Source organism: Eptesicus fuscus, chromosome 20 (genome assembly GCF_027574615.1).
Source record: "Eptesicus fuscus isolate TK198812 chromosome 20, DD_ASM_mEF_20220401, whole genome shotgun sequence".
Taxonomy (NCBI): domain Eukaryota; kingdom Metazoa; phylum Chordata; class Mammalia; order Chiroptera; family Vespertilionidae; genus Eptesicus; species Eptesicus fuscus.
This window is the reverse complement of record NC_072492.1, coordinates 35,801,805-35,829,757: the sequence shown is the minus strand read 5'-3', so window position 1 is coordinate 35,829,757 and position 27,953 is coordinate 35,801,805. Positions and strand designations below refer to the sequence as shown.

The 27,953-nt window shown below is 55.1% G+C and overlaps 2 protein-coding genes across 8 annotated transcripts in view; one reads left to right on the top strand and one right to left on the bottom strand.

Moving 5' to 3' along the window:
* Positions 1-5,756, top strand: part of STAT3 (signal transducer and activator of transcription 3) — a 51,050-nt gene extending 45,294 nt beyond the window's left edge. For 2 of the 4 annotated variants that reach the window (XM_028157256.2, XM_008149361.3), the window contains exons 22-24: positions 2,628-2,670; positions 3,008-3,070; positions 3,684-5,756. In XM_028157256.2, coding sequence (XP_028013057.1) covers positions 2,628-2,670; positions 3,008-3,032 — 68 coding nt within the window. In that variant the 3' untranslated portion in view covers positions 3,033-3,070; positions 3,684-5,756. Of the gene's footprint in view, positions 1-2,627; positions 2,671-2,957; positions 3,071-3,683 lie in introns of all 4 variants that reach the window. The other 2 variants (XM_028157255.2, XM_008149359.3) reach the window with 1 other exon arrangement.
* A 1,183-nt stretch (positions 5,757-6,939) lies between these two features.
* On the bottom strand, positions 6,940-26,139 carry LOC103293234 (signal transducer and activator of transcription 5A). Of its 4 annotated transcripts, none has more exons than XM_054709267.1 (19): positions 26,026-26,139; positions 25,092-25,229; positions 24,584-24,740; positions 23,344-23,433; positions 20,513-20,687; positions 16,149-16,279; positions 15,778-15,929; positions 15,168-15,323; positions 14,595-14,774; positions 13,177-13,264; positions 12,956-13,078; positions 12,463-12,555; positions 11,873-12,079; positions 11,264-11,358; positions 11,039-11,169; positions 10,430-10,585; positions 9,696-9,762; positions 9,339-9,443; positions 6,940-8,348 (listed from the first exon to the last, which is right to left on the bottom strand). In XM_054709267.1, the coding sequence occupies exons 2-19, from the start codon at positions 25,217-25,219 to the stop codon at positions 8,150-8,152; spliced, it is 2,433 nt and encodes an 810-aa protein (XP_054565242.1). In that variant the 5' UTR covers positions 25,220-25,229; positions 26,026-26,139; the 3' UTR covers positions 6,940-8,149. The 4 variants fall into 4 exon arrangements, with proteins under 4 accessions (XP_054565242.1, XP_054565244.1, XP_054565243.1 ...); XM_054709269.1 differs by having other exon boundaries at positions 6,940-8,312; XM_054709268.1 differs by having other exon boundaries at positions 9,696-9,747.
* Between the last annotated feature and the right edge of the window lie 1,814 nt (positions 26,140-27,953).

Genomic DNA, 27,953 nt, shown 5'->3' with positions numbered 1-27,953 from the left:
CCTCTCCCATAGTAGATGCTAGAAGGTTTGTGACCCAGACTTCAGTCTAGCGTGTTTCCTTTTCCCCGTCACTGAACAATGTAAGCAGTGTCGAGTGGGATGAAGAAAGGCTTTCTGCAGGAAATGAGTGTTAGCAGCATCGGAACATGGGTTGAAAGCAGAGTCGGGGAGAGCGGTGATTGAAAGGCAAGATGGTAACTGGTGGGAGGGGTGTGGAGTTGGTGTTTAGAATGTGTAGCTATTGGAAAGAAGATGTTTTTTAATGTGTTCATGTAAGCTACATGTAACTTATTTTACATGAAACCTGTAATCTCTAGCGCTGTCATCAGCGTGGAGGGACAGAGCCTTCTAGTCTGTTCCCATCAGTGTTTGCTGCTTCCAGCTCTCTAGGTTCTCTGTCTAGATCCTGATGAGGAAGCTATGATTTGCCATGGTTGTTTTTATTTCACTTTTCTTAATCATGGAAACCAACAGTGGCTTAAAGTGATCCTTTGAGGTTAGCTGCCCTGCCCCAGTTGACTTTGCAAAGATGGTTTTTGTACAACTAGCTCACACACAAACCCACCAGCTTCCCTCCCACTTTTTCATAGGAATTCCCTCTGAAGAATTTCTTGGGGCTGAAATTTAAGCTACTTGATAATTGACTTTCCTTTTCCCCTTGTTCTGGTTTTGAGTTTTGTTCATATTCTAGAAGAGTTTAACTCTCACTTCCTGTCTGCTACTTATCTCTCTTTCCACGTTGTGCTTCAGTTGGGAGATCTCTTTATCAGGCCCTGTCACACTGCTCTTTGTTCCTCTGCAGAGGACAATTAGGCCCATGTGCTGGCATTTCGACTAATTATACTTTCAGGATCCAAGTTCCCACTCTGAGGCCATGCCCTCCATAACCACCCCCCCCCTCCTGTGTGCCAGGGAGGCAAGGTCCTGTCCTGCTTGGAGACATTGGTGTTGCCTCAGGGGCAAGATGCCAATCACAAAAAAGGAACTAATTACTTGAGCGTTTTGCCTGCGTCCTGGTGAGGCAAGTGTAAGCAGTGTGCAGGGAGGGGCTTGGTGTGGTGTGAGCCTGGAGATGGGGTCCAGGGGGCAGGTAGGGGTGGACAGGAGGTGTGTGCAGCCCTTGTATTAAAATGGGCATCCCCAGGGAGATGAGTCTGTGGCCATTTCCTTTCTACTCCAGTCACGAAGGTGTTATTATCTCCCAGGGACCTGGGCGTTCCAGGGACTCGTCCCTCCTCCTTACTTCTCTGTAAGCCCACACAGTATTTCTTTATGGTTTTGGGAGAGAACCCCTCTTAGAAATGACAAATCCCTTACCTTACAAATTGGATAAAGTACATTTACAACCTTGTGTGGAGCCACAAATTGGCTTTTAGTCTTAGCTCTCCTGCGCTTCTGCTGTTCCATTTCAGGATGAAGCTATTTTGCTCAGCTACCCAGATCATTGGTGAATTAAGATCCTTTTCTATCTGGGGTGTCAGCTCCCCTCAGATCTGGGCAATATGGATTTCTAAGACACCAGAACCCTGCCTCAGTAGCTTCTTTGGATTCTGCACTGTATAAATCTATTTCTTGGCCAAAAAAATAACTTAGGTGGCAGGGATCTAAGGACCCCTTGGCTATGCTTTCTGTCAGATTGTCATTATACTTTCTGATTCCTCAGTTTCTATATAAGCCCCTAGCTTTATAAATGTGCTGTTCTCAACCTGCCCCACCCTACTCCATGCCTCCTACGTGATCTGTTCACCTGACACCCTCCCCCACCCCTAAATTTCATGCCAGTGTCTCCAAGGTTCCTTGACCTCTTGGTGTAAGTATTTAGTACCTAATATGCATTTTTTCCAATTCTCACATGTCTAACTATAGAAAAAGAATCAGCAGGAGACCAGAGATGGGCACCTCCCTCGCCCCCCTCCCATTTATTTTACACATAAGAAATTAAGGGCCTTGCCCCAGGTTCTTTGTTATTGAATACACCCGGCCTCCTGTTTTCCAGTCCAGAGTCCATTGTGCTGCACCACAAACACCTTCCTTTTATAGAGACGCTGCTTTTTCTGTGATGTAGTTCTCCAACTGGAGAGTTACTGATACCCTCACCTGAAAGTGTAATAGAGGCAGATTAGTGCCAATAGGAATGGAAGGTGTGACCCTCAGCTTTGGAACCACAAGCATCAGAGGCTTCACGTTCTCTTAGGGATTCAGGGACGGTGGTGACTGAGCAGGACACCCACACTGCATACACTCTGCTTCTGCATGTAGAGAAGTCATCCGAGTGACACGACCAGCCAGCATACTATCCTCAGACCACATCCAGGCAGTTACACGTTTACACAATCCAGGGAAAGCATGAACACAAGGCTGGCATTTATCTGGGCTCAGGTGGGACAGGGTGTGCTGAAAAGTCTCTGTAGTTAAGGAAAACTTCATGGAACTTCCAAGCTGCAAGTGCCTAGAACATCAGATCGTGTACAGAGGGGGAGGGCAGCCCTGAAGGGAGATGGTGGTTCAAAACAGTCTCTGCTCAAGGATGGAGTGAGTTTCAAGTCCAACCCAGCTGAGGCAGCCGCTTCCTCCTGCCCTGCACCGAGAGGGGGCACACTCAGTAAGGCCCGTTTTCCTCTTCCCAGGTGCTGCCCCCTACCTGAAGACCAAGTTTATCTGTGTGACACCGTAAGTGGCCTCCTTTCCCAATTTTGCCTCCATTTCTACTGTCCTCAGTTCCCCTGGAAATGGGACACGGGGTGAGAGTTCCTCTGCGAGGGTTGGAAGGCCCTGGGCTGTGTTTAGTTCTCACGGTGATCTTGTGCGTTTAAAAAGCTCGAGCTTTTATTTTTCTGTTGGAGACCAGAGTTTGATGGCTTGTGTGTGTGTGTTTTGTTCTTTTTTTTTTTTTTTTTTATCCATTGTGTCTTGTCAACCCGGCCCTTTCCCCTCCCGCTGCTCCCCATTTCCTACAGAACGACCTGCAGCAATACCATTGACCTGCCGATGTCCCCCCGCACTTTAGATTCATTGATGCAGTTTGGAAATAATGGTGAAGGTGCTGAACCCTCAGCAGGAGGGCAGTTTGGTGAGTATTTGGAGGGCAGTTGGTCTCCCTTGTGTGATGGCCCGTGTGCGGAGCCAAGAGCTGGTCACGGGGATTGTAGAAGGGGCTCGAGAGCGGCGCGCTCCGGCGGAAATGCACCGCGCCACGTGTGTAAGTGTAAATCTTCCAGTAGCCACATTAAAACAGTGAAAGGAAACAGGTGAGGTTAATTTTAATATTTTCTATGTAGCCCGATAAATCCAATATCCTATCATTTCAACGTGTAAGAAAAAAATGAGTGAGGTTTTTGCACTCTCTTTGAAATCTGCTGGGTGTTTTGCAGCCACAGCCCCTCTCGCTTTGGACTAGCCACTGAGACTCCAGGCTGCCGCATTCAACAGGGCAGCCCTGGGTCTTCTTTAAGCACATAGAGTTGGGAATGAGTTAAGGTAGGAAGGGACTGCGCCCTTCCAGGGCAAGATCCTGTAGGGAGGAGAGTGAATCTGGGTTATCCAACCCTGTCTTGGCCACAAGGGGCAGGAGACTGGGTGGCAGAGGTGGCCTGAGCCTTTGTCCCCCCGAAGGGCTAGGGGTGTGTGCCTTGCCAGCTGCAGGGCTCAGGCCACTGACCAGCTCTCCCTGTCTGTCCCTCCAGAGTCCCTCACATTTGACATGGAGCTGACCTCAGAGTGCGCTACCTCCCCCATGTGAGGCGCCAAGGACCGAAGCTGCAGCGAGAGATGACGGAGACACCTTTCTGTGTTCCACCCCTTAGACAGCCAAGCCCCAGAGCACCTGAACTCCTCACTCTGTGGTTCCAGACTTGTTTTAATCTCCTACTTCTGCTATCTTTGAGCTATCTGGGCACTGTTTTCAAATAGAGAAATGAATGAATGTGGGTGATATGCTTTTATCTAAATGCAAATAAGAAAGCGCTCTCTGAGACTGTGATCAGGGGATGTGGAAGGGGTGGCAAGAGGGAGGAAAGGAAACCTGCGTTTTTGTCCCCCTGCCCTCCTTTCTCAGCAGCTTGTTGTTGTTGTTGGACAAGTGCCTCCTGGTGCCAGCGGCATCCCTCTGCCTGTTTCTGTAAGCTAACGCCACAGGCTGCCTCCAGCTGCATACCCCTGGCACTGCACTTTTAACCTTGCTAACATCCAAATAAAAGATAGGACTTTCAAAGCCCCTAGGTTTCTTTTTAAATTTAAAATAATAATAATTAATAATAATTAAAAGGCAAAAACACTGTATCAACATAGCCTTCTTTCTGCATTTACGAAAACTCAGTTAATCGCCTCCTTGGTGCTTCAGGCATTCAGCTTTCTTCAGGCTGACACTTTATACAAACCCTGAAATGGCCTCAGGTCCAGCCCTAAAGGACCTCTGGAGCTGTGGCGTGGCCTTTCGTTTTGAAATAGGAAGGTTGAAGGAGAACCTAAACATTCTAGTCTTTTTTAAATAAACAGAGTTTTTATTTTCCTTTTATGTGTTGGTCTATTAGTAGGTAAGGCTGGCAGAGGGGTACTTATAACCTTTCCTCCCTTCCCTCTTGGACATGCGCTCCTATTCAGAGCCGGGTGGTTCTGTGGGTGCCTTATAAGGAATGGGGTGACTCTCTTTCCTCCCCCCAACCCCCACCTCTCTTATGGCATGGCCCCTTGCAGTGTCCAAAGGTCCCTTGTCCTATTTGCTTTAGTAGTCTGGTCTCAGGACCTTCTGGAGTAGGAGGGAGAGAGTTACAGGTTGAACATGACTCAGACAGTGGGGCCCCACCCGAGGGTCTGGTAGAGCTCAGGGAATGTGGTTCTCACCCCAGTTTCTTGGTGATTGCCCACAGCACCTGTAATTACTTCTTCACTTGGTTAACCCAGGGGCAAAGGCTTGCTGATAAACTCAGTCTGTCCCTGTTGAGGGAGCGTGCTCCCAGCTTCCCCCCAACACTGGTGACTCTCTCCCCGCTGAGGCCCCACAGCTGAGGCAGAACAGGTCGAATTTACTGTGTACTTGGGGACACTCAGGAGTGGGAGAGGTGGTCTTTGCTATTGGAGCCCCCTCTGACCCAAAGGCATGGTTATAGTGGGTGGTCCCAGACCACCTGAGCCAGCTGATGAGAGTTTCTATGGAATGCTGTTTGGTATACCCCAATTAGCCAGTCTCTGAATGAAGGGGATGAGGTCTTTCTCTCCCAGACACACAGGGGTTGCCCTTGGCCGTCCCTGTCTTCCCGCCTAGAGACGGTTGACAGGTTGCATAGAGCTCTCCCTTCTCCAGCAACTCTCTTGTTCATAATAAGCTTGACTCATAACATGAGAGATCTAGATCCGAGGGACCTGGAGCCAGGATCCGGCTTCTCTGGAGCAGATGTTGTACAGTTCAGGGCTTTGAGTAGCTTTTGTATCTGGGTTTAATTCTGGTTGTGGCAAAGTTCTGAGAGAAGCTGAGACTTGGTCAGCCGCTCCCTTAAAGAACCAAGTCCTCCAGGACCTGCCCGTGCTCTCTCCTCTGTCTGCCCCCGCCCGACCCCCGACCCGACCCCAGCCCAGCCCAGCCGAGGGGTCCCATTGATCGCTTAACCTACTTATACAGTGGTTTTAAGCTGTTGTCCTGGCCACTGCACCAAATTCCAATGTATACTTCATAGTGTAAAAATTTATATTATTGTGTGTGTGTTTTTGTATATTGCTGTATCTACTTTAACTTCTAAAAATAAAAATATATAGGACCTGTCTGGTAGAGTGGCAGCTCTGTCTCTGGCTGGTGGAGGTTCTGCGGGGGCCTGACCGTGTCTGGAGAGGAGGAGGTGGCCCTGCTCTCAGTCACCTTCGCCTCTCATTCCTGAGTTGACTCAGGCCCACTTTGGGGGCAACTGAGCAACCCTCCCCAACTTATGTTAGTCACCAGCCTCCAGGTAAGGGTCAGTGAAGAGCCAGGGGTCATACTCCTTCACACAAAGGTGACAGAATGGAGGCCTCCCTTCTCTCTCCCTCCCTCCCCCCTCCCTCCAGGGGCCTTTGCAAGCTGGGCCTCCTGTCTGGGGTCTGATAAGCTACCTAAGGGGGGTTGGGATGGAGATCTCCCACCCCACCCCCAAGGCCTCCCCTTCCACAGTTGCTCCATTATCACTTTCTCTTCAGTCACTCAGTGGGGATGAACTAAACTCCTAACCGGCTGCTGCTCTGGCCGGCAGTCAGTGGTGATAATTCACAGACATGGGCACCCACTCAGCTCTCCCACCCCCTCCCCTTGTGCCGAGTCCCACGGAGCAGATCTGAGCAGGAGTGTGAGATATGAGCCGCCTTCCCCTGCAGAGATGGAAGCGAGATTAGTTTGTTCAGGCGGGGCTGGCGGCTGCTTCCCTCCCCACCCACCCCCAGCACCCTGCTCTGGGCCCCTGCGCCTCCTGGGGCGGCTGCCAGCCCCTTCCCTCCTTTGAGCTCTGAAGAAATCTCGTCAGCAGGCCTTTGCTCCCTCCTTCCCCCAGGGGCCCCAGTGACAGCCCCTGGACCTTGGGGAGACTCCCCTTCTGCTCTGACCAGCCTCCTCCCGGTCTCAGGCCGACCATTGGAGACGGTGGCAGTGGGATGGTGCCATCTGCTGGTCTCTGGGAAGAGGGACGGTTGGGAGGCTGCCCTGTGGCCCTGGCCCCAGAAGGGTTGAGAGTCATCGTGGCCCTGGCCCTCAGCTGCCAGCTTCAGGATCGCTCTCAGCGGCAGCCACACTTCTTCCCGCTCCTCGCGTCCCTTCCCCCAGTAATTCCTGCCCCATCCTTTCCCAAGACCTCGAGGCCTAGCTCTTTAGTCTGGTGAGAAGCACTGATAGTGTTCCAGGGGGGTCGGCACCCTTAAAACACATGCTAAGGAGCGAAACGCCACCAGCTCCCAGGGCTCCCCAACCAGGAGCCACACCGGCAGTTTTATGAAAAAAGAAAATACTTTATTCCAAAACACTTTTCACAAATGTGTGGCCTATGTACAAAGTACAAAAGACTCCCTCTTCTCACCCCCCTGTCCCTTCAGAGAGGTTTCAACCTGGGGCTCCCGCTATCCCACTGTCAGCTGCCCTTGGCTGCAGGCCAGATAGCCTCGGAGGGCGGAGCCAGCGTGGTTGCGAGCCAGGCCTTCTCCCACCACAGCGGGTTATGCAACTGTGATGAGGCCTCTTCCAGGTCCCGCCTCCCAGCAGCTTGGAAGCAGGGATCGGCTTTCACCCCTCACTCCAGATCCCACAGGCGTGCAGCAGGCGGCTGATTCGCTGCTGTCTCTCCGTGCAGGTTATTTCCAGGATCGGAGGGGATCAGCCCCACAAGTCCCGGGTCCCCTGTTCACACCAGGTCCTACACCTGTCTTCCCCTCTCCTACCTCTCCTATAAGCAACAGAGGCAAGGAAAGGAGGCGGGGCCAGATGGAGGGGAGGGGATGTTGGGTGAGAAGGAGCGGGAGCGTTGGCCATGGCATCACGCTCTGGATGGGAGGCCAAGAAATGACACACTCAGAGCAGCTTTGGCGGGCCTGACTCAAATGACCCATTTCTGCTGCTAGGGACTTGGCCGCGACCTAGATAATAAGCTTTCAGTTCACAAAAAGTCTGGAGTCCATGTTCATCCGACAAAGTAGGAAATATTGAACCCCAACCTCCCTTCCAAGGGAAGAAGCAATAGACCAACACGCGTGCATGAGAGCAGATGCACATATATGCGCGCGCGCACACACACACTTGGGAGGCAAAGCTTCTGAGTCAGGAGTAAAGCTTAGAGGTGCTGCCTGTCTCTATTCCCCTCCTTGAACAGTTTCATACAAATAGCTGCTGAGCAGACAGAGGCCCCGGGGGAGGAGGCTTCCTGCGCTGAGTACCTGGCGCGACGGAAGCAGCTCCGTCTCTCCCACCGCAGAGACAGGCCCCGGGGCTCTTGGAATACCTTGATCTGGAGGAAACGGCGGCTGCCGCGGCGGCAGCCACACACCTAGGACTGCGAAGGCGAGGTGGGCACAAATATACACACGTATGCACGCGTACATGTGCTGCCTGCAAGGGCACCAATATGCACAGCAACACGAAAATCACAATTACTATGAACCCTTCGCGCGGGTACTGTCTCCAAGGCGAAGTGTGGGATTCACACATTCAGGACAGCGAGCCTCTGGCAGAGCTGAAGAGCCCGGTAGGTGGGGACAGGCGGGGGTCCAGACTGTCAATCGGGCGGCGTAGGAGTTCCTCCACGTGCCGGGCTACATCCATGGTCTCATCCAGGTCAAAGTCTCCTTCCTGGTCAAGGACGGGGTCAGGACTGGTGGAGAGAGGAGTGACCAGGACGGGGTCAGGACTGGTGGAGAGAGGGGGATGTCAGAGGGAGCTGGCTGGTCTCACTGTCTCAAGCTCTCGGGGGGCAGTCCCCAGCCTGCTCCCCACTCAGACCAGCTCTGGCTAGACTCCTGCACCCCAAGATGTAGTCACTGGCTCTTTGGGTGGCAGCCCAGTCTCATCTCTCACTGCCTCACTAAGTGAGAGCAGAGGATTCCTTTTCCTCTCCCTGTCCTCGGCTGTCAAAGGAGGTGGGTGACCCAGTGAGCTCTGCCCACCTGCGACGCTATTCCTTTAACTCCTGGGCACCTACGAGGACCTGGGCCTTGTAACCACGTTATTCCAATCCTTCCAGCCACCTGTAAGGTAGGCATTTACTCAGCTTTACCGAGGAGGAAATGAGGCTTGACCATGTCCGGGACCTTGCTCAGGGCCACTTGGCTGGTGACCCCCCAAGCCTGTGGGGGTCCCACTACAGCTTGAGCCTCCCAGGCAACCAGACATCCAGCCCAGACCATCCACAACTCAGAATTACTTCTCTACCGTGGGAACCCCACAGAGGAGCAATGATACCCTGCTCCCACCTGGCTCCTAAGAACGACCACCCCATTCATAGCTGTCCTGTGTGAAGTCTCCCCTGTGCTAAATGCTTTACCCACACTCTCTCGTTATTCCTGACCCCAACCCCCCGAGGCAGGTATTCTTGCTTCCATTTTACAGATGAGAAAACCGAGCATCAGAGAGGCTCAATAATTTTCCCAAGGTCACACAGCTAGTCAGCACCAGAGCAAGGACCCTGCTATGTTGTAGTCCCAAAACGCGCTGTGCTTTTTACTGGTTGATCTCACCTTCCCTGCACCTGGGCACATGCCAGAGCTTGGCCTGGGCTGGGTGGTCTCAGACCTGGAGGAGCTCTGGATTCCTTGGCACACAGCCCTTCAGGGGTCCAGCCCAAGGCCAATGCCCAGTCCCAGCCTCCCCCCCCGTGAAGCCCTGTAAGAACACAACCTACTTCTGCGGGTACATGTTATAATGAGCCTGGGGACACACAGCCGGGGAGGGGGCCTGGTCCATGTAGATGGCACTGCCCCCAGCAGAGTCTGCAGATGTCACAAACCTGGAGGAGGAAGCAGAGCAGAGCCTCAGCGGCCTCAGGGCAGCCGCTGACACGGGAGGGGGGCCCTGGGCACTGGCCCATGGTGAGACCAAGCCCGGTTCCCTCCCCAGGGCTGAGCCAGGTGTTAGGGGGAAGGGAACACTGGGCCCTTGGACGGAAGGGGGAGGTGGTGAGGGGTGAGGACAGCGGGGAGGGGGTGGCGGGGAGGGAACAGAGGCAGCAGGAGACCGGAGCTGGACCCCGGACACTTACTCAGGGACCACTTGCTTGATCTGTGGCTTCACGTATCCGTCCACCGCTTTAGCTGCCGAGGGGGGAACTGTGATGAGAACCAAAGTTTCTGGGAGCTTGCCAGAGGGCGGAAACCCACCCCATGGAGTCCGCCTCTTATCCCAGTCGCTGGGGGGCCTCAGCCAGGATGAGATTTCCCACGGACCCCGAAGGAACACCTGCTGACGGGCCAGCCAGAGGGCTACCCAGAGTCTGGCTTCAATCTCATCCCTGCTCGGGCTTCCTTTTCTGGCCCTTTGCTCTCTCTCTCCCCGCCCCTCCCACTGCCAAGGAAACAGGTCAACACCAAGGAGCAAACGCAACCAATGGGCTGGGGACAAGTTGGAGAGGAAAAACCTGTCCACTGTGCTCCTGCCCTGCGCCTGGGAGCAGCTTTAAGGGCGGGGCGCAGGGACGGTGGGTGAAGAAGGGCGTTATCTGTGGGTTTGAATCATCCTGGCTCCTCCCCAGCGCTGTAGCCTCCTCTTCCAAGGGCAGAAGTGAGAGTCTACCGGCTTTTCCCTTTGCAGAGAAGAGAGTCGACTCTGCGGTTTCGCCTTCCCTCTCCTCACTTGCGAGCCCTGACATCCTCTGCACAGGCTCTGCACCACCCCGTGACCAAAGCCCACAGGGCCCTTCTTGGGGAGTCCCCACGGCCTAGCCTGAGCGTGTGTCCTCGGGCCGAGGAGGGCTGGGGAGGACCAGGCAGGACGCACCGAGCACAGGCGTGTAGTACTTGGAGAAGACCTCATCCTTGGGCCGGTCGGGAAACACGTAGATGAGATAGTTCAGGTCACCCAGCCGGTCGGCCAGGGACCGGATGGAGAAATCCCGCGTGGTGAACGGCTTCAGGTTCCACAGGTTGCGGTCAGCTGTGAAAAGGAGGAGCCCGTTCCCACAACCCGCCGCCGCCGTCAGGAGGAGGCCCGGGGTTGTGGGGTTTAGGGCGGGCTTGCGGAGACACCCGGTCTCTTACTAGTCCCCACTGCAACCCCGTCCCTGAGCTCCCTGGCCCAGGGCAAGGGAACATCCGTGGGAGCATCCTACCCAGCAAACCGGGCGAGGAGATACCGACAAGGCTAGGTCAGGGCAGAGACGGGGGAGCATGACTCTGCTGACGGACTCACCCGGCCATCCCGGAGCCGCAGGGGGCCAGGATTGTAGGCTCTCCAGAATGGGACATGATCGAAAGGGAATGTGTTTCCTCCCAGACTCTGAGCTCAGTTCCTATCTTTCCCACCAGGTACCGTCTAAGGACGCAGGCCCGATGGAGAAGGGGGAGCAGGGAACCTGGGGCTGGCGCGTGGACAAAAGGAGGCACTCACGCGAGTCAAACTTCCAGGCAATGGTGATGCCCCCGATTTCCGAGTCGCTAAAGCGCAGTAAGAAGGTCCCGTCCGGCTTGTTGATGAGCAGGTCGTGGGCCTGCTGCTTATTCACAAAACCTAGGATGGCCCTGGGCGCACGGAACATACAGTGTCACCGCTGGGCCAGCAGCCGCTGTCCCCTGAGCCCATGCCCTCCCAACCCCCCTGCCCGCCATTCCTCACCCGTCGTTCCAATGAGGCTTGTGATGCTTCTTCAGCACCTCCATGACCCCGTCAAACCACTGCCAGAAGGTATAGTTCCAGCCCGGCAAGTTCTCCTGAGAACCCCCAGAAACCCCAAGTCAGCGCTGGGGCCCTGTCGTCACAGGTGGCCCAGGAAACCATCTTGTCCTCATCCAGACCCTCTCCAATTCCTCGCCCTACCTGTCCCACACTCCGGCTGTCCATCAACGGACACAGTCCCCAACCCCTCTGCTAGGGAACTGGAGAGTCAACTCGCCTCTGGTCTGAGACCCAGAGGCCCACGACAACCCCTTCATTCACAGATGGGGAAACTGAGGCCCAGAGCAGGGAAGGGGCCTGGCAAAATAGTTAACAAGGCGGGGACTAGAGCCCAAGGATCCTGACTCTCAGCTCCGGGCTCCTTTCTGTGGTCCTGCTCTGGCTGTCACAGCTGACTGCATTCCTTGGGGTGCCAGCCCCCTCCATCTCTCCTGCTTGGGACAGAGGGTGGGGCACTGACCTCCGGCAGAACCCTGTCCCTGAGGTGGGGGAGGGGTGGCAGGGCCCAGGTGGGCCCAGGCTGGCAGCCGGCAGGCGGCGGGCCCTCACCCTGTTGAACTGGGACCAGGACACGGACATGCTGTTGTAGTCCTCGAGGTGGCTGCTGCTGCTGTTGAACAGCTTCTGCGCCAGGAACACGAGGTTCTCCTTGGTCAGGCCCCGGTTGCTCTGCACTTCGGCCTTGAACTTCATGTTGAGCGCTTCACACAGCTGCGGCCACAGCACTTTGTCAGGCACGGCAAAGGGCACCCTGCCCTGAGGGGGAGAGAAGAAGGGGGGAGCGGATTGAGGGAGTAGGAAATATTCACACCCTGACACAGACACACAGATGCACAGATACCTAGAGACAGAGGGCGCTGAGGACAGAGATCAGTGACCCCAACCACAAGCCTAAGGGAGATTGGGGGCCAGATCCCAAAGGCCAAGCTCACGGACCTGGGAGACCCTGATCCTAAGCCGGGAGCCTGGACACAGCCCGAGGGCAGGCCAAGGGCAGGGCACTCACACCAGCTGCCCCTCTCCGCTCCCCTCACTCGAGCTAGTCCAGGGGTGGGGGGGACCACTCGGCAGGGCCCCGAGGGGTTGAGAATGACCCTGGGAGATCCTAGGCTCAGGAGACGGGGTCCCAGGGGACTCACCGGCTCGGCAAAGGCGTTGTCCCACAGCACGGTGGCCGTGGCATTGTGGTCCTGGCTGCCGTGAACAATGACAACCACAGGAAGGGACAGGGTCTGGGGGGGTCAAAAGGATGAGAGTTGAGGGCATACGACCACCCTCTTGCCCTCGGCTTGGGCAAGACTCCCCACACTCGTTGCTTCCCCACAGTCCCAACCACAAGCTCCTCCCTCCCGTCAAAACCAAAGCAGAAACAAACACACACAAAACACAACATCTTTCTTCTTGGCCCACTGCCTGCGTTCTGCGGGCTGGCGCCAGATTATAACACAGCCTCGCACACAGGCACCAGCAGAGCGAAAGCAGGTTTTCTGATAGCATCACAGGGCACCTCGCCCGAGACCCGAGACCCGGTGCGAGCGGATTCGGAGCCCTCTGTCTTTCCCCAACCAGCCCGGGGGCCGGGGCAGGTCCCTTCGCTTTCCTGGGTGACCTGATGGGAGTGCGTGCCCTCACCTTCACCTGGAACACAAGCTCATTGCTGCCCACACTGAACTGAGACTCAAACAGGACCGTGAACTTCTCCTCCGTCACGGACTCCGCGCCCCGCCGGTCAGCACGCTTGATCCTCTTCAGCGACTGTGGGCAGGGCCGGAGGCGGGCAGGGAGACAGGAGCTGGTTACAGGGACCGAGCTCCGGGCAGACCCTCCCTCCCACAGCCAGGCCCTGTCCTCACCATGTTCCTGAAGTGGGCACTGAGGGTGCCAGTGGCTTGGTGGTACTCCATGACGCAGCAGTTGTTCAAGATCTCGCCACTGCACTCGCTGGGGAAGAGAGGGGAGCCCCGTCTCCACACAGGCCCCGGCCAGGAACACGGCCCTGCTGCTGCCCGGGGCCCACAGCCTCTGCCCCGCCCCCCGAGAACGTTCTTCGGTGGGTCTCGGCCTTACTTTCTCATCAACCTGACAGTACCCAACAGTCTTCAAGGTTGGGGCCTGGGTCTCTCTCATCAGGTGCAAAATGCCTTGGGCATCAAGACTGATGTGAGGCCCGACCGCTTCTAGTGAACTTAAAATCATGACCACAGCCTACAAGTAACCTCATGATCACCCCCCTGCCCTCCTCCCTGGCCTCATTGGGGTCCTCGTCCCTTATTCAGAATAAGCAAGCCATGCTGCCTCGTCTGTGTGCTGAACATGCAAGCGTGTTCAGAAACACAGGGCCAACCTCAGGACTTCTGCACTCACTCTTCCCGTTGCCCCAAACATTCTTGACCTTCTCATTCAGGTCTCCATTCCAGTATCTTCTCAGAAAGGCCTTCCTCAACCACCCATGTGGTGTTGATACGTCTATCCGGATGCCGGGACAGCACTCCGTCTTAATTTTCTTTCTACGGTGTATCCCTTTCTGACACTGCCCTATTTTCAAAAGCACAGGACTGCCTCCCTCCCCAGCCAAAACGTAAGAGCTAAGAAAGTGAGACCCTCTTTGCCTTCTTCCTCACCCGATGCCCGGATCACATGGTAGGCACTCAGTCCACATAACCAAGTCTCCCACTTCTCACATCCACTACTCATTCACGCGTGCTCTGCACCCTTCATGAGTGGCCTGCCCCGACCCCGGGACCCCGGCCCTGGGTTCCCTGTCCGCACATGCACCTTCCGGACAAGGCCCATGTTCTCTGCCCGCTCCAGGCTCCTTCACTAGCTGCCTCCCATTCATCCTGCAGCCTGAGACTAAGTGTCACGGCTCCGCCTACATCACGACCCACTTCCACACGTCTCCCTTGTCACTCACCAGTACTCATGCCTGCTGCCTACTCTTCTAGTCAAGCACAATCAAGTTCTGTTTGGATTATACCGTGTCCCAGTACTTAGCACAGATCCTAGCACACCCCAGCAGTGCAATCCTTGTTGACCTACTATGTGCTGGGCACAGCAGGGACTGGGGAAGGCCTCTGTTCAGGAGGAGCAAAGTGAACACCCGGACAGACAGAATGAACACGAGAGACACTGGTCGGTGTCTGCAACACCAGGACAAAATACTGCAGAGACGGAGGCCGCGCTGTCCCATCACCAGGCCTCCAAGTGTAGGACCGAGGCAGGCCCCAGACTGAGCTGGGAGTCAGGCACCAATGAGGAAGGACGCACGTACTTGCGGGTGTTCTCGTTCTTGAGCAGCGACTTGGCCTGCTGCTCGCTGATGATGGTGGCCTTCACCTGGGGGGGGTTCATGTGCACGTTCAGCTTCCCCCCCACCAGCAGGCGCACGGTGGCTGCAAACTTGGTCTGGGTCTTCAGGACCTGAGGGGGCTGCTTCTCAATGATGAACGTGCTGCGGGACCCAAGGGACGAGATGCTGCCTCAGGGGACAGGGCTCTGGTCCCCCGTGTGGGGAGGAGCCTCACACAGGGCACAGCAGGCAGAGGAAGGGCACGGGGCCGAGGAGACCCTGTTCCCAGGGAGGCCACCGAGAGGGGAGGGTAGGGCGGGAGGGGAGGCAGGGAGATGAACTTGGCAGCTGGCACGGGCTGCAGGAAGCAAGGGCAGCCCAGGCAGCGCTCACAAGAGAAACTGGGAAAGGTCAACGGCGACTGGGGAAGAAGGGAAAGGGTGTGAGCAGAGAGAGACAAGGATTCAAGTGAGAGCCCCCCATCTGCAAAGCACCCCCTGCCTCCCCCATGCCAACTCCATGCGGGGCTGGGCGGGGCCGAGAGGCAGCAGTCACCTGGTCACCAGGGCTGAGATGATGTCTGTGATGGTGGCATTGACCTCCGCCAGCATCTCCTCCACTGGGCCGGGGATGGGCAGCTGCTGGCAGAGGTGCTCAGCTCTGCGGATCTGCTGCCGGTTCTGCCAGATGATCTCGGCCAGCTTCTCACACCTGCACACCAGCCGCGGGGCCGAAGGAAAGGACAAGGGCTTCAGCCCTCCCCCAGGCCACAGGTGAAGAGGCTCCCAGGCTGGGGTGAGCCCCCCAAGACCCAGCCCCACCCTCACCCAGGAAGGCTTGACACCTCAGCGCCCACTCCTGTCCACTGAGCAGAGCAGAAACACAGAGACACCCAGGAGGCGTGACCCTGATCTGTACCCAACCAGCCGAGCATCAGGCGGGAGCACCTGGCCGGGCCCCACCCCCAGCACAGTGACCCCCTTCCCAGGGAGGGCGTGACTGCGGGCACTGGTCTGTGTCGGGAACCAGGCCACTGGTGAAGTCAGACCTGTCACGGGACAGAGCGAGCGCTGCACATGGAAACACGGAGCAGAATAAGCAGCTGGTAGACCACCCTGAGCCCCTGCCCCCCTCCCTGCTGGCCCCCGCCCCCCACCCCCATTACCAGGACTGCAGCACGTCCAGGCTGCCCTCAGGGGGCCCCCCATTCCCGGCCAGCTGCTGCCGCCGCTTCCACTGGATCAGCTCGTCGTCCAGGATGACGGTCTGCTGCTTCCGCAGCAGCTGCAGGGTCTTCTGGTGCTTCTCGGCCAGCTCCTGCGGGAGGGGGGGGCAGGCCCTCTGGCTCCAGGGAACAGCCCTGCAGGGCCTCGCTCGGGGGCAGGGCCTCCCTCCCCCCGCCTGCTCTGCCTCACAGGCCCCACAGGCCTCCTGCCCCCCGGGGTCCTGGCCCCTGGCCGACCCCTCTCTTGGGTCCCCGATAGCTCAGGATGTGGACCCCCCAGCCTGGAGGAGAGGGACGCACGCCCCACTCACCACGCGGTATTGCTGCAGCGTCTGGGCCTCGCGCTGCAGCCAGGCCTCCAGGGACGCCTGCTTCTGCTGCAGGGCTGTCTCCCGGCTCAGACGCTCCTGCGGGTTCAGCTGGGCCAGCTGGGCAAACTGAGCTGAAGGGGGGACAAGACACCCATGGCCACGATCCCCCAGCTTCCAGCAGGAAACCCAGAGAAACCACACTCACTGGTTCTGCAGACAAGACCCTCCGGGTGACGTGTCTGACCCACGGCAAGTCAGGGATCTGGCAGCCAAGGGCCCCAGAGATGAGCCAGCGTCCCTCCCTGGCCCCCCAACTCTGAGCTCCCCTCTCCAGACTAGGAGACAGAAGCTTGTGGGTACAGCTGAGGAGGATCCTACCCCCCTAGCCCACACAGCTGGGGGCCCAGCCTTCCTCACGCCACATCGGGGTCCGGCTTGGCGCCACACGGCCTCGTCTGGCTCGGCCTGGCCATTGGCTAGCTGGGTGGACTCGGGGGAACCCCTTCTCTCTCCTGTGCCTCAGTCTCCCCGTGCGCAAACGGGGAAGCCTGCTCCCTGCCTCAGCGGGTTGCTTGGGGATTAAAAGCGCGGACACGGAAAAAGCTCAGGAAGCTGCCTGGCACGGGGAAGCTCTTGGTGAGAGTTAGTCCTTGTGGCTCAATGGGCCACAGGACAGGACTGAAGGGGGACGGGGACCAGCAGCTCCCAGCCCCGCCCCCACACGCAGGGCCTGGGCCTCGCCAGGGAGGGCCCTGCTCCTGGCCTGTGCCGCCGCCTCCCGGGCACAGCTGCCTCTCCTCAGGGAGAGGAGTTTCTCTGGGCGGGAAGGCGCCCAGCAAGCGTGTCCAGGTTGGGCCACGGTGCGCTCAGCTGACCAACAGGAAGAGAAGAGAGAGAAGATGGAGGAGAAAGAAGAGAGGGAGGGAGGGGCCTACACAAAAGCAGCAAGAAGCGCGCCTCCTGCAGGGGCTCAGTTGGTTGAGCACCATCTGGTGCACCCAGCAGCCAGGGCACCCAAAGAAGGCAAATGCTCCATGTTCTCTCTCTCTCTCTCTCTCTCTCTCTCTCCCCCCTCTCAGGAAAAGGAGGCAGCTCTCTTCATATTAGCGTTAGGAAGCTCAGCAATGGCAGGAATAGGGAGTCAGGGAGGCATAGTTACCCTCTTAAAAATATCAGTTATGAAATACTTAAGACATAGGGGAGGTAGAAAGAATCATATAGAAACACCTGTGGCTTCATAACCCAGCTTCAGAAATCAAACATTTCCCAACTAAAGCCACCTGCCCACCTCCACAGCTTGCGATCCATCTCCCGCCAAGGGAACCACTATCCTAAATTCTGGGGTGACTATGCGCAGCCAATAGCCATTTGGAACTCCCCAGGGTCCTTCCTCGGGCCGAGTCAAGAAGATGTGAGCATCAGCATGTCTTGGTCCAGCTCCTGGCAGGCCTCTGAGGGCCATGTCACGCTGACCTAGGCCCTGCCCCAAGGTCACACAGCTGGGACGGACCAAAGCAACTCTAGACCGCCAGGAAGAGCCCAGACGAGGAGGGAATTCGGAGACATGGCTCCCAGCTCACTGCAGGGGCCTGAGCAGGAAGAGCATCGTCCCGCAGGGAACGCAGCAGGGTCGCCTGGGCGCCGCCTCAGGAGTCCTGCCACCACAGGGCGGCAGGCGGTGGTGTCCCCACACCTGGTCCAGCCTCCCTATGCGAGTGACCCAGTTAGTTTCTCCTGGCAATTTGCAGAGGTTTCTGGGAAGGACGCCAGGCGATGTGGGGCAATTGTCTGCTCCACTGGAGGGAACTGAGCCTTCCCTGCACAACAGATCAATAGTCTGTGTTTCTGATGGTGAACTTGATAAGTGAGGCTGAACTGACATTGCATGATGGGTACAAACCCAAACCAGAATCCAAACCCAAACGCATACATAGGAAACAGAAAACCCAAGAATAGGATCATCGATGTGGTAACCAGTCCCCGGCCTGGGAGAGAACTAATAGCGTGGCTACCCTGTTCCCTCACCTAGGAAGTGGGCTTTCCTCCCCGCCCTACGCCGGGGCCAGTCAGGTATGGAAGCAGATGGGAAGAAGACATGCTAGAATCACCCCACCGACATCTATTCCACATCTACTGTGACTCAGGCAATGTGCTGGCCTCAGGGTACAGAAAACACTGACAGGGCAGGGTTAGTCGGAAAGCTTAATGAGGCAAATGAAAAGAGAATCCTAAGAAAAGTTAAATAATAATAAAAGGAAAAATAGAGAAACGAAAACTGATAAGAACAAAACTGAAAATAAATACTGAAACATAGACCTCAATAGCACCGTATTAAATGTTACAGTAAATATTATTGGACTAAACACCTTGACTAAAAGCAATGGTTGTCAGAATAAATACAAATGCAAGACAACTATATGCTGTCTACATTTAAAAATTTTTAAAAGCATGGAAAAGATATGCTGTGCCAATATAGAACAGGAAGGCTTGAGAAGTTATGTTAATTTCTGATAAAGTAGACTTCAAGACAAAGAGTATTACCAGAGATCGAGAAAGATATTTCATAATTATTAAAGTGTCAATCAATCAGATAGACAATTATCATACATGTATGTGAATCTACTAACAAAGCTTCAAAATACATGAAGGAAATATTTATAGAAATAATTGGAGAAGTACACAATTCCTCAATATAATAGGAGATTTTGATACCTCTCTTCCAGCATTTGATAGAACTATTAGGCAGAAAAATAAATAAAGACATAGATGCATGGTTCTCTAAGTGGAACAGGGATGCCTGGAGGGTTCTCACGACCCTTATAGGAGCTCCACAAAGCCAAAACTGTTTTCAAAAGTCATAAGGTTTTGCCTTTTTCTCTTTTAGTCTCTTATAATTATACAGTGGCATTTTCAAGAGGCTTCAAGAATTGTGATATTACAACAGATTAGCAAGATCCAGCTATCTCCCTAACATTGAAAAGATGTGTAAAAATGTATAGCAATGCATTAACTCTACTCACTAAATTTTGTTTTGGAAAATATAGATGTTTGTTTTTTGTTTTTACTTTTCTTGATACAATTTTATTATGTTAACATAATAAATATATAGTGAATATATATTTAAATATTTATAGTGTTGATATGATATATAAATATGTTACATAAATATAGCTATATTATATACAATGTGCATAATATATATTATATAAATATTTATAATATATATTTAAATATTTTTTAAAATAAGAATTGTTATATTTGTTAACATTATGGAATTTATTATTTGCTGCTTTTTAATGAAACACAGCAGAAAATACATTTTTTTCAAGTCCACCAGATACACTCACCAAGACTGAACATATGCTGGGCCATAAAACAAGTCTCAATAAATTTAAAAGAATTGAGATCATACAGAGTATGTTCTCTGACAACAATGAAATTCAATAATGAAATGAAAATGAAATCAATAATGATATGACATCTAGAAAAAATATTTGGACATTAAACAATATACTTCTAAATGCATGTGCAAAAGAATGAGAAGAGAAATTAGAAAATACTTCAAACTGAATGATAATGAATACACAGCATATTCAAAATCAGGAGAGGCAGCTAAAACACTGCTTAGCGGGAAGTTTATGACTCTGAATACATATACTAGGAAAGAAGAAAGGTCTAAAATCAATTACCTAAAGTTCTACCTGAAGAAGCCAGAAAAAGAAGAGCAAAGGAAAAGACAGCTTGACACCTCCTGTTCTCACTAGGATGGGGTGGGCAGCTCTGGGAGACAGGAGAATTGTCCACTGTCACCTCCTCCTCCCAGCTCCATCTCCTCTAAGGAAGACTAAAGAAGGGGCATTCCTGGAGTTCCACCTCTCCCCAGCCTGGTCCAGTCTGGGAACTCTCAACCTAAATGCCCCCTCTGACTGGGGAACACGCTGCCCATATTCAGTCATTTATTCATTCATTGAGATATTCACCGAATACCTACAATTAGGGAGACAATATTGGTTAATAAAGTACAGTGATTTAATGACCCCTCCCTGCAATTTATAAGCAACTCAGGCCAAGTTACTTGTTCTCTTTGAACCTCAGTTTTACCATCTGCAAAACAGAGATAATGCAACTACCTACATCCTACAACTGTATGTTGTGAAGGTTGAATTGAGTCATGCATGCGAAAGGCTTAGCCCAGAGCCTGGCCCACAGCAAGGGCTCCATCGCCTGGAGCCATTACTCCTCCCGGGCTTCGGGGAAGGTTCCCAGGAAATAGACACGACCTCCTCCCATCCCTGCAGGAGCTCACCAAGTGGTCCTCACTCCCATCCTCACGACATACACCACCCACGCTGCAGCGGCCTCACCTTGGATCCTCAGGCTCTCCTGATACTGGATGATGAAGTACTCTTGAGTCTGCTGCAGCTTCTTCAGTTCGTTCTCGGTGTCCTGTGTGACCAGTCTTAGCTCTTCAAATGTCTGGTTGATCTGAAGGTGTTTCTGGGACATGGCGTCAACCAGCATCCCAACAGGAGAGGCACCCTGGGGGCATATCAGAAATGCAGGCCGCAGTGAGCTGGGCAGTGAGGATGGGAGAAAACCTCGGGCTTTGGGGGATGCCAATACTACAGACCCCAAACTCTGAATCTAGAGTCAAAAGGAAGGGCAATTTGAGCCAGAAGGATAGTCATTTGTCAGAACTAGGGTGGAGGGGACAAAGAAGGAGGAGAAACATGTGAGCTGGCAGACTATGGAATCTTCATAAAGCAGAGCAGAAACTTCTATTGCAGTTCCGGCCTCCACCAGAGTATCCCAAACATGGTCTCTTCTAAATTCTCTTTGAAGAGACTAGAACTCAACACATCCCAAGAGTTACCTGTGTTTTCCTACAAATGATGATGACCCCTCATTCCACATTCTTTCACTGACCCAATGCCATGGGCTGTGCTAGGTGCTGGGGACAGAGTGGGGAACAGGCTAGGTGAACACACATTGTCTTTGTCCTCACTCAAGACCTACTTGTGACTGAGGGGAGAGGGAATCAGGTAGACCTCTCACAGGTGGTGTCCTAAAGACCCCAAAGTGAAGTTACAGGGGAGGCATCAACAAGGGCTTTGTGGATCCAGACGTGTAAGTGACCTGGTCTGATCTTCTTCTCCACCCAGTCTTCAGGGCCTTTCCAATGAACTGTTCTCAGAATAAATGCCAAACTCCTTCCCACAGCCTCCACTGCCCTGGCTGATAGCCCCTGCCAGCCTCTGCTCCCACAACAGCTACTGTCTGCCCCTTAAACACACAGCACGCCGCTGCCTCAGGGCCTTTGCACTTTTTGTTCCATCACTCTGGAACATTCTGGCACCAAATCTTCCCAAGGCTGGCACTTCAACTGGTACCTTTTCAGAGTGACCGTCTCTGAAGGGCCAATTCAAAACAGCACCACCCTTATCTGAGAGTGTCTAGTTCTTGGGCTTACTCCTTCCTTTTCTTTTCTTTTCTTTTCTTTTCTTTTTTAAAATATTTTTATTGATTTCAGAGAGGAAGGAGAGAGAGAGAGAGATGAAAACATCAACAATGAGAGAGAATCACTGATTGGCTGCCTCTTGCACACCCCCTACTGGGGATCAAGCCCACAACCCTGGGCATGTGCCCTGACCGGGAATCAAACTGTGACCTCCTGGTTCATAGGTTGATGCTCAACCATCGCTCTTGTCTGCTTCCCTGCACTAGGATGTGAGCCTTCTAAGTGCTAAGACCTGGTCTGTCTTGTGCATCCCCAAATCCCCAAGGCCTAGAACATCAAAGGTGTCCAAGAACAGCTTCATGGCTAGGAGAAAGAATGATTCCCATCCACTGAGCTCCCCTCCCCCAACCATGACAACACCTGCATCGTAGACATGTAGCTCCTAATTGGAGCCCAATTCATTTGTAGGTTTACAGATAGCTCTGTGATGCAATAAGCCAGGGGACCCAAGGGTTGTCCTGGAAGACCCTCTGGCTTCTGCTTCCTCTCTGGCTTTACCCATCAGGACTCCCCACTTGGCTCCCCTCTCCCCAGGTGCACTGACTATTTGCAAGTCTTCAAATATGGTAAGATGGCCCCTGCCTTCCTGCCCTGACAAATACTGCTGCTACTTTTGACTAAAACCTCTTCCCACCTTCTCCCTCCTGCTTTCTCCTCTGTAGTTCTGACCTCTCCTTCCTCAGGACATGCCCCTTGCCGCCTGCCCCAATTTGAGCTGGGTACTTCTCCCACATATGCCTCCTTAGCCCTCCGTTCACCACGAGAGAATCAATCACCACCCGGACTCCCAGGTGACAACCAGGTCTTTATCTGTTTCTCCAGGCCTAGCCCAGGGCCAGACACACCGCAGGACCTCAATACACGTTTACTGAATAAACTGCCAAATTCCTGAAATCAATGTTCACAACAACAAATAGATAATAAGTATGACCTGTGCTCCCGGCACTATTCGGCGGTCTTTCCCTGTGTGATATCATTTTATGAAATTCATTTCGCTTTATCGCAGACAGTATAACATTTGTACCACTGTCCAAGCAGATGTTCAATGCCTTTATGATTCCAGAACTTGGGGAATGAGTCCCTATTCTGCCTCTCTGGGCCTCACTTCTCTGAGCTTGACTGTGTTCATTTTTCTGACACAGACCTTGGCTCCATTTCTCCTCACAGACGGTCCCAGAGAATATTTCTTATTTGGCCCTAGCCCATTTATTGAATGACAAGTATTTTCCCTGGTGATTTGTAATGCCATTTCTGACATAGACTGAGGTTCCAGCTGTGTGTGTGTGTGTGTGTGTGTGTGTGTGTGTGTGTGTGTGTATTTAGGGCTTCCTCTTCTGTTTCATTGGTCTGTTTGTCTGTCCCTGGCCCACATGGTATCTCATTTAATGCTCACAATAATCCTGCAAGGTAGGTACGATCACCATCCCTACTTATAACTGAGGAAACAATAGGCTCAGAGAAGTTAAGTAACTTGTTCAAGTTACACAGCTAGAAAGTGGTGGAGCCAGGGACTGAAGCCAGGGGGGTCACTCCACACCTGCAAATAATATTGTTCCTCACACTTGCTCGTGTCTCTTATTTCTCTGCTGTTCTCTCATGCCCGTGTGTATAAGTCGCAGTTGTGTCTGGAGAGAAAAGACTTCCCAACTCCTCTCCCCACACCCAGGGGCCACTCACGTTGTTGGCTTCGCGGACCAGCCTCTGCTCGTTGTACAGAATGTGCCGGATGCAGCGGACCAGCTCCATGGGGCAGCGGTCGTACGTGTTCTGAAAGAGTCCAAGAGCAGCTACCAGTGGCCATCCTCTGTGTCTACCATGCCTGTCGCAGTGGCATGCCCACACCTTCCTCTCCTCCAGTCCTTGCCTCAGCTTCCCCCTCCCCACCCCCTCAGAACTCTCCGGAACTGTCACCAGACACCTGTCTCTCCTTGACTTGATTTCCCCTCCCAGATCTTCGTTTGGTTTGCAGTGCCTTAGAAACCCACAGTTTATAAAGCACTTCCAACCCATCATCTCCTATGACTTTCATATCAATGAAACCCTATGACATAGCAGAAATGATTATCCCCATTTCAAAGGTGAGAAAACTGGTGCTTAGCGAGGTTAAGTACTTATACAGAGTGAAGCAGACGAGTGAGCAGATGACTCAAAACTCAGAGCACCTAATGTCAAGGCCAAGGAACTTTCCACGTACTCCAGCTCTGGGTTCCTATTCTGCTTCCCTCTTTACGCCAGGTTTCTCCTGCTGCCTCCCTCTTCTGGGACCGGGCTTTTTATTTCCCTGGCACCCTGCTGCTTATATTTAAAAGTAGTTCTCTAAGAAATACTAGTGAGTTCCAATAAATGCCTGACGATGATTACCACCCACACCCCTTTCCTGCTCCCACTAAAACTTCCTCTCTCCCCTCTCCTCCCCTCCTCCCCCCAAGTGAAGGAGAAGCTACATCTTCCATCTCAACCCTAATTCAAGGCTCTTTTATCTGACAACCCTGCTCCTCTCCTGCCCCACTTCCAGAGCTCTCCCCACCTTTAGAAGAGCCCCAAGAGGGATGTCTGGTTGCCTCACTGCCTCATTTCTAGAATCCGTCCCTCCTCCTTTCTCCTCTAAAGGAATCCTGACTCAGTCTACCTCCATCCCTTCGGCTTGATCTGTCCAGAAGGCGGTTTCCCCCACCCTCCTCCTCTTGGGGACAAGCACACCCCACCTCTCGCTTTGTAATATGCTAAAGGGATCCAACAGGTCTGATTTGGAAAGAGGGGGTGGGGGAAATTGAACCACAGAAAAGTTGCCGATAAGGTCAAGGTCACGCGGTGAGTCAGTGAGTGTCCAGGCCAGGAAAAACCCAGGGGTTCTGACGCTGGAACGAGAAGGCGGCGGACACCGCCTCCCTGCAGGTGACCGGGCGCTCACACCCACCTGGAGCTGCGTGGCGTAGTGCCCCAGCTTGATCTTCAGCAAGAACCCATCTTCCCCGACTTGGTGCTCCGCCTTCTTCTGCAGCTCCTGCACCAGGCCCTGCAGGAGCTGGGAGGCCTTGTCTTGGTCCTGGTGATTTTCTGGATCGATGGCATCCCTTGGGGGCAGGGCAGGGTATAGAGGAGCCTTCTGTGGCGCCTCCTTGGCAAGGACGCCAGGCACCCAGCGGTACGTGGGAACCCCAGGCTCCTGACGAAGAGCGCTCCAGCGCCCACAAGCCTTGCTCCTGGCAGCGCCACGGGCAGCAGGCGTCTAGAAACATCCCTTCTCCCCTTCCCGGGCTCCCCTTTCCCGGTTCCCTTTCCCACGAGCATGGAACCTGGCCCCTTCCTCACAGCAAGGAACTGGACAGGACCAGAATCACACCCACCCGCACGGAGGGCACCTAAAGGCCGAGGGGCCTGGCTGGCGGGGTCCCCACGAGGAAGCAGGAAGCCGGGGCACCTACCAGGGCTGGCTCTCGATCCACTGCGCCAAGTAGTGGCGGACCTCGATGGGAAAGTGCTGCCCGTACAGCACCTGCATCTGGCGCAGCGCATCCCCCTGCAGCTGCTGGGCCTGGATCCAGCCCGCCATGGCCGTTCACCTGTGGGGGGGCGAGCAGACGGCTGAGGAGGCGCCCGCCGGGCAGGAGCGAGGGCTGGGCCTGCCCCTGGCCCTGCCATGCCCACCCGTGCCCGGACCGCGGTCCGTGAGGCCAGGCCCCTCCCTCCCACAGACACGCTTTCCTGTGCGGGAAGAGCGATGGTGAGGAGGGGAAGGCCGCCCTGCCCTCTAACGAGGAACCCGCGGAGGCTTGGGGAGGGGCCCTCGAAAGTCAGGTGCCCTCCTCCTCTTCCTCTCCCCTCGCCCCACCGGGGCTTCCCCAGAGCGGGGGGGACAGCTGAAAACTGAAAGAGAAACTTGACCGCGGTGGCCCACGGACCTCTGCAAGAATCCCCCTCCCCTGCCTCGGACCCTGGGTACCAACTTCTGGGGAGGAGGGGTATCCCAGCCCAGAGCTACGCTACCCAAGGCGCCCCCTGGACGGCTGGGTCCCCGCGGGCACGTGGCTAGAGCTGTTAAAAGAGGGGTTTGGGGAGACAGACGCTCCCTCTCTTCCGTGGCGCCCCGAGCCGCTGCGCCCCACGGTGCCTCTCCCACGGCCCGGCCCGACAGCGCCCCCTGCCCCCTGCGCGCGAGGACGGCGCCCACCCGCGGCGCCTTCCCCTCCGTCTGCGCCCCCCGTCCGAGCGGTGCCCAAACTCGCTCTCGGGCGCGGGGACTTTTCCCTGCACCCCGCCCGGCCGTCGGGCTCCGGGGCTCCGGGCGCGGGGCCAGGACGGGAGTCAAGTGTCCCCTCTCCGCGCGCGCCGCCCGGGACGCGCTGCCCGGCCACCCACCTGGCGGCACCGAGCCGTCCGGCGGCGGGGCCGGCTCTGGGCCCGCGGCTCTCGCTCCCGGCCCGGGCTCCTGGTGGCTGCGGCGGCGGCTGTTACTACAGGAAGGAGCAGAGAGCAGCGATTTCCTCCTCAAAGGTCAGCTGCCTCCGATAGACCATACACAGCGCGCGAGCTCTCGCCAACACCCCTCCCAGCCGCTGTCGCTCCCTCCCCGCCCCCGCCCTCGGTCGCTGGCTCCCCCGCGAGTGCGCAGCGGCGGCCGCGGTCCGGGTCCCGCGCGGGGAGGCTGGGCGGCGCCGCCGCGCGTGGGGGCTGCCCCGACGGCGGGGTCCCCCGGGAGTCCCAGCCGGCCCTCGCCTGCGGCCTCGGACCGCGGCGAGCCTGGGGCGCAGGAAAGGGGGCGGGAGGGCTGGGAAATCCCGGGCTCTGGAAATCCCAAACCCGGGCCTCAGTTTCCTCATCCGTGAAAAGGGAGGAGGAAAGGGTTGGACCGTCGTCTGGAGAGGCCTTTCAGCTCCGGCATTCGTAATCTTTCAGGTCTCTAGATTAAACATGTAAATGTGCGTGCGTGTGTTTGTGTGGGTTGGGGACACGGCTTTTGTGACTTCAGAGGCAAAGCCCTGGGGAGGGGAAAGACTGGGGATTCCAGAGAAGCCAGCTCACGCCAGCCCCACCTCCCCTCCTTCCACTACTCCCACTACCGCGCTCACCCTCTGCAGTTGAAAAAGAACCTTGGCAGTCATGTTTGGAACCCCCATCCCCCTCCCCCCCCACCCCCCCCCTCAAGATTTTGCAGACAAGAAATGCAAGTCCAGAGAGGGGAAGGGGCTTGCCCAGCGTGACACAGTGGGCACATGGCCTAGTTGGCAAACTTTGGTCCATAAATGACCCTGCCCCTCCCCTCCCCCGCGCCCAGTCCGATCTGAGGCTGGTCCTACCTTCAGAAAGGTCCAGAGAGGGCTCCCTTGAATCCTCAAGGCTCAGGACTGCCTGAAGGCCTTGCCAGAGCAGGGAACACCCTTCCTCGGCCTTGCCTGGGTCACAGCCCCTCCCTGAGAGCCCCCTGAGGGGCCTGAAGAGTTGGGCAAGGCTGGGCTGGAACCCTTCCATCCCCTTTGCCCAGTTTCCCTCTCCTCTAGGCCTCCTTCTGCCTGGCAGCTGGTATTGGCAGCACCAAGGTAGGGGCCAGGCTGGCTGCCCTCTCAGGGCCCGGCCGAGCCAAGACTTCTGGGGGGAGGGGAGCGGGGATCATTCTCTCCCACCACCCCTCCCTCGTGCCTTGGTAGGCCTGCCCTTTTCCATTCTCTTCCCCCTTCCCCTTTCCCACCTTCGTGCCCCTCGCCACCTCCCCTCCCTCATTCTTTTTACTTCAGACAAAACCCGAAGTTAAAAGCTGCAGGAGGAGCTGGAATGTCCGGGACCCACACACACACTTCCATGTGTGGTCGCAGTCTTAGCTGGCAGGACCACAAGGAAAGGAATTGAAAACTGTTGAGGGGGTTCCCAGAGGATGGAGGGAACCTTGCTCTTTAGATGCTCCACCGGGGAGCCCTGGGGAGGAGGAAGCCCAGGCCTCCCCCTCCCTTCTTCCCCCACTCCGTGCAATGCATTTGGCAGAGGAGGCTCAGATGCACAGAGCTGGGGGCGGGGGGGGTGGGGGGGGGCACCTGCAATGAGGGTCAAGTGCCAGAGCTGGAAACAACCAGAAAGATGGTTTTACAAATGGGGAATCAGAGGCTGGAGAGGGGAAGTGACTCGGCCAGTGTCACGCAGCCTGTCAGTGGCAGATCCAAACCCGTTGCCACCGGGAGAGGGTGGGCCCAACTTGGCACCTGTGCCCTCCAGCCTCTCACCCGGAGCAGGTGGGCAAGTCAGTCGGTGGGAGCAGATTCCTGGATTTCCAAGTCCTCTGAGTCGTATCTGGAGGG